This window comes from Ixodes scapularis, unplaced genomic scaffold (genome assembly GCF_016920785.2).
Source record: "Ixodes scapularis isolate PalLabHiFi unplaced genomic scaffold, ASM1692078v2 PGA_scaffold7__128_contigs__length_106722199, whole genome shotgun sequence".
NCBI lineage: Eukaryota > Metazoa > Arthropoda > Arachnida > Ixodida > Ixodidae > Ixodes > Ixodes scapularis.
The window spans coordinates 57,086,765-57,092,764 of record NW_024609882.1 but is presented as its reverse complement, the minus strand read 5'-3'; the positions used below and the strand labels follow the sequence as shown (position 1 = coordinate 57,092,764).

Below are 6,000 nucleotides of genomic sequence, written 5' to 3'. Positions count from 1 at the left end.
CTCTTATTTAGAAATTATATTTAATCTACTAATGACTTTGGATTTCTGACAAAATACGCTGTTATTGTCGAAACTATTCTGTATTTTTTCTAGGGTTGTCGCTGTATTTATCTGGGTTTCTTTAAACAAATTTACGATTCGTCTGGTGGTGAAACAAGTTTGATATGTACGGCAGGCTACTCAATTTAACATTATAACATCGAGCTAGTATTTACGGGTGCATACTTAGAAACCATCCTACAGACATTTTTGATCCATCAGCTAACACTACATACAATAGAAAGTGCAGATATCCTAAACTTTGCAGCCAAGAGCTGCGGCACAAATGAAAGCAGGCAATTAAACGTTAATCCAATTTCATCCTAAGCAAACGAGCACTGTTCTTAAGTCCCAGGTCAGTCGCTGCGATTCATTAGTTCCGTTCAGCAGCTGTACGAAGCGCCGCATGTCAGCTGCTGGTTAACCTCCGGAAGGACCGGAGACAGTCTTGACGTCACGATTCACTCACGTAGCACAACGGTTGCTGCATGATTTCAGAGTAGAGGCTGAACTCGCCCAAGGAACGTCCTCTTCAGCAAGGCTGAATGTGTGGCCGACATCCCGAGACCTGCAGGAGTCACTGGCTGCGCCGTGCCTTGTTCCGCAAGGTGGCGCAGAGGTCTCGCAGTCATCATATGGTCGTCTCGAAGGTGTACGTGACGTTGAAGGAGGGATTGTCGAACGAGTTTTCGCGGCCGAGGCCTCCGTTGATACTGCCGTTCTCGTCGACGATGTCCGGACGGAGCGCCTGCTGCTGCTGGGCTGGGCCCCAATCTTCGGTGGGCCGCATGCATACCGCCACACGCTGTAACCGAAGAGCGTTTGCTTGGCTAGTTGCACGGAGGGAACTGCTACGCGTATATGGTTTGCGTACTGAGCCCCTGTCTTTTTAGGTACACTTTCCGCGCTGATGAGTCGGGGCGCCTGCTGTCGTGTGCTCATAGCTGTGTCCTTCGCTATGTCGGGACGGAGGGGGGCCAGATTGGCATGTGCCTTGTTTCAAACTCGTAGCCTGTTCTTTTTTTTTCTTCAAGCATTTACACGAGAATATGTATATGTCTACAGTTACTGGAGGGTGGGCCAGCGGGTGCACTCTTGTAAGGGTTCTCAACCTTGCGCACTGCTGAATTGGTAAATGGAACGAGATGTAATGACATCTAGGAGATCTCCTCAAGGTAAATATTTATTTCCTTATTTATTCGAAATACCTCTAAAGGACCTCTGTAGGAGGGTATTACATGGGGGGGGGGGGGGGGAAGGAGAGGGAGCAAGCAAATATATCACAGTACACAGAAAATACACCAAAAACATACAAAGACAATATGGGAACAAGGAATAAAAAAGGATAAGTACCTGCCTAGTATAAAAATAAGGCTAAATAAATGCGCACAAGCTCTTGGAAGTTAGACATATCTAGTTTAGTTGCAATGTGAGTCGATAGGTTGTTCCAGTCGATTATGGTTTGTGGTAGGAACGATCGTGGATAACTAGATGAGTGGCATGTGATGCGCGTTACTTTAAATGAATGATCGCGACGTAGAAAGAAAATGGGGAAAGTTTTAAACAAAATCGTCGTGAAGTGAGGCAGGGTGATAGAGCTTGTGAAATAATGACAGACGGGCTGGTTTACATCGGCGTGATAGGTCTTGCAACTCAGTTTGATTTTTAATGCGGTGAGACTGGAAAATGGAGAGTAGTCAGAACAAATGAAAAGAGCAACACGGTTTGCAGGGACATGAATGATGTTACTTATAATCTAGGCTTGCTCAGGATCCCATATTACAGGAGCATAACCATTGACGTCTGATTTCCCACTTACTGCGGCTACGACCAAAACCAGTAGCAACTGCTACCACCCACTTGCTCTACTGACGTCTATGTCCTGGTTAGCTCTGTTGGTAAAGCTCTCCGCTAGTCTTGGAGAGGCCCCGGAATCGAATCCCGGACCAGGCTGACTTTTTCAGCCGTCACCAGTCTCCAGAAGATGCGAGTTGCGCTTTATTTAAGGGGGAACTTAATCTGATTTTGCGTTAATAAAATTGCCAACACATAATATTGTTATCATCATCATCATCATCATCATTGTTGAACAGGATTTTTTTTTTCAGTTTGTTATTGCTTTGTTCCAGTTTGATATATCTATTTCACTTTAGGGTTCTGTAGCTCAACGATTTTAGGGTTTTTTTAGCTATAGTTTGGAGTTATCTTCTTTATGTTTGCGGATATATTTATTATAGTTTGGGGTAGCCATTTTGAAGGTTTGGGTTTGTGTTGCAGTATAATATTTTTGTTTTGGTTTTGGGCGTTTTTGTTTCCGTTTGTAATGTCTTTGTTCCAGACTAAAAACATTCAACATGAAGTAAAAGAAAAAAAAAATTCTCCATGTGTTTGGTCCAAACCCCGAAAAAAAAAACAAAAAACGACCGGGACACGTTTGGTGTTAATATTACACGGGTTCGCACCGCAATTCATACTGCGCTAATGCGGATTTCACATTTTTTGAGGTCAGAAAGAGAAAGTCAGCGAGTTTAAAATACGTTAAGATAATTAAATGATCTACTGTTGTTACGCACACACGTTCCATTGTTAATTATGCATGACATTTTATGAATGAAACTTGTGTCCTCATTGGATTGTTTAGTAGGATAACGTTTAGATTTCACCAATACCTTCCTGACATCCTTTTGTCTTATTTCTTAAAAAATCATATCAGCCTTCTGAACGGCGATAGCTTCGATATTGTTGGTTTTTAAGAAGGAGCACGAGGCCACCAAAGTATGGATCAATTATATAGCACTGTTACAAAAAGGGAGAAATGTTTGCGTTCAGATTAGGTTCACATATCTAAAACGGGACAACACTAAACAAGCAGGACTTACGTAGGATAGGCTTCCCTTGGGCACAGAGCACAGCTTGATGATCATGATGATAAGGATGGCTGCAATGGGTATGAACACGATGGTCCATCCCACCCCTATAGCCCAGGGAGGGTAGTTCGTCCCTTTGGCTTGGGAATGTTCCACGATATTGAAGATCAAGATGAACTGCACACCAAAAAAAAAAATTAATAAATGGTTTTTATACTGAATGCCTATATGTTCAGTGTATAGTGCGTGCGAATAATGCTTTGAGTCGCTAAAACAGGACGTACCACGAGCGTTGCTGGAGTGAAATACTTCCACATGACAGTCCAGAATCGAGTCCAAGCGTACGATCGAGATCCAATCATCTTTTCAATGTCACACAAAAACTTTTCGGCCCCTGTAGAAAAAAAAATAACAAGGTGGCACATTTATTTTCTTTATTTGACCGGAATTTATCGCGTACTTTTATTGGTAAATAGCAAATATTAGAGCTAGTAAATTATTATCTTTTTTCTGATTATGTAGACCCTGTGACGCAGGAGGCCCCTTTTGATGGAAATAAAGAAAAACAAGTTGGTGTTTATCAAGATTTATATATTAAAAAAAATGAAGACACTTAAGACTACTTGCCTGTAGGAATGCGAAAGCATTTCTAGACGCAGCGCATTCCTACAAGCAGAGCGTCACGTCTTTCTTTTTCTTCGAGGCGAGAGCGCTGGCCTACGGATCCCCAGGTGGCGGGTTCGAATCCCGACCGAGGTGCCCGCAATATGTCGGAGGCTTATTGCGGAGAAGGCGCCGTGTAACCGAGCTTTCGGTTGCACGTCAAAAGATCCCCAGGTGGTCGAAATTAATCCTCAGTCCTCCGCTGGGGCGTGCCAGATGCCCGTCGTAGGTTTGGCGCGTAAAACCCCCAAATTTGACGTCTTTCTTTTTCACACGGCGCTCCGGCGGTGACATCACGCCCCCCACTGCGCAGGCGCGGCACTCTCGCCGGCTCCACGGCTTCCGTGACGATGCCTCTGCGTTGCTGTGCTTTTCTTTGTGTATTATTTCCGAGGCGCGTCCGCTTTGAACTTGAACGCCCCGCCGGATTCTGTGACGAAGCGTCTGCGCTGCCGTGCTTTTGGCCAATAGGCCATTAGGTGCCGTTTCGTTCAGCCAATGGGAAATGAGGTGCCTTTTTTCGCTGCTACAGACGGAATTTAGGTGCAGTTTCTCGCTGCTGCAGACAACGCCGGCTTCGCTCGATGGGACATTTAGCGCTTTCGCATTAATAATATGTGACATACAGATGACAAAAAAAAATATATATATAAACGGGTCATCAAGTTTATACTCCGTTTCACACTAAGTACGACCGCAGTTGGCGCTACCATCCGATGGAGCCAATCAAGCAGCAACAAAAGTGCACCGTCACGGCGCTCGTCGTCTTTCTCGCCTTTGCTGTTACAGTCAAAGCCAATGATGTACAGTGAGTGCGTCGCGATTTCGAGCTTTCTTTGTGTGATTGGTTTATACGGTGATGGGGAACGCACAGGGCGGCGGGCGCCGTGACGATGCACTTTTGGCGTTGAATGATTGACTCCACCGAATTACAGCGTCAGCTGCGGTCGTACTTAGAACAATAAGGAAAACAGTACCCCATATGTAGGCGATTCTACCGGTCGTTGGTTGATTTGATTTCACAATATATTCGCAATTTTAAAATATTTCTTAGCTTTCTGCTTTTATGATTTTAAGGTAGCCAATATTTTCGAACGGAATGAACTCATCAGCCGCCCACTGTTCGTGTTCCGCATAGTGCAACTTGCACTAGACACTTCTTCAACAGTCCATCGAGCAACAATGGCGGTCGCCATTTCTCGTTTGTTTTTAGACTCAGGCTAGGTGGTGCAAGCTACCGCCAATTACAAAGGGCATAGCCATTAACACCCATCCATCCATCCATCCATCCATCGGACATGAAGTGTATGATTGGATACATGCTTAAGCTGGACGCTGACCCAGCACACGTTTTCGATGCCAGCTGACCCGAGTTCACGCTGAAGTCACCCTCGTGTTCGATAGATGCTCGGAGTACGTGCCAAACCATGGAGGTAGGAAGCTTCTGGGGGCGACCAAAACGGCTGTGGTTTTGCTCATCGCTGGGGGCGTGTTACTCCGCACTTCTGGCTTTACCTCTGGTGATGTCATGTCACCTTCAGAGCTTCCATGTGCCAAAAAATGGTCGACTAAGATAATTGACGCAGCGGCTACTAGATGGCACGCACTTTGAAAGGTGTCTGCTGTAGGATTCTTGTGGGAGATTGTGGAACCATAAGCTGCATTCAACAATAAACCATTTAGAGTGTGGTAAAGTTAAAAGTAGCAGATTATTGCGGTCTTCGTGATGTAAACATATATTTATGATTTTCAGCGATAAGCAACAGTTTTCGAAGGGAGCAAATTTATGCTGAAGACGAAAAGCAGTTCTTACCGTAGTACCAGGATATCAAAGTGCATTCTCCTATGGCAATGACGAGCACTGATAAACTCGCCGCATACTTGTCAAAGAGTTCCAACCAGTGTACTCCAGCCTGCAAGATAATATAGAGTTTTGTTTGGAATTGTGATTCTTGGCAGGGTATCAATACGCAGATTTGATAATAGGCGTTTCAGAAAGGACAGCCTATTTCACAGATATGAGATGAGGGGATCCATTGAACGGGTTTAGTAGGACAGATAACCTGAAATCTTAGCGCGCATTGTGCAGATGTAATTATATTTGAACATCACAGTAAAAACACAACTAAAACCAAGAACTGTGGATTTTGAAGTTGAGCACATTATTTCCGGGTCACAAACACCCGCGATATAAAAACAGTACAAACGGTAGAATAAATGTCACGCGAAAAAGTTGTGATTTTTTGTCTTACAAAGGTACTGAGGTATTGCAAACCAATATGCAATAATCTTTTTGCAAGAAAATCGTTATATGAATAGAGCAAAAAAAAATAAATTAATTCTTGCATGATGAAGAGCTTTAAACTAGAATCCTCCGGGATACCTAGAATATGCGTTATATAATGTCTTTAGTGTTTTGATAACGTAAATA

At 43.9% G+C, this 6,000-nt stretch overlaps 1 protein-coding gene across 1 annotated transcript in view; it reads right to left on the bottom strand.

The window, feature by feature from the left end:
* Positions 1–670: 670 nt before the first annotated feature.
* LOC8042739 (sodium- and chloride-dependent glycine transporter 1) overlaps positions 671–6,000 on the bottom strand; it is a 134,787-nt gene continuing 129,457 nt past the window's right edge. Inside the window, exons 11-14 of the mRNA XM_042286579.1 lie at positions 5,383–5,482; positions 3,191–3,300; positions 2,919–3,083; positions 671–844 (exon numbers count right to left, since the gene is read on the bottom strand). Coding sequence (XP_042142513.1) covers positions 671–844; positions 2,919–3,083; positions 3,191–3,300; positions 5,383–5,482 — 549 coding nt within the window. The remainder of the gene's footprint in view (positions 845–2,918; positions 3,084–3,190; positions 3,301–5,382; positions 5,483–6,000) is intronic.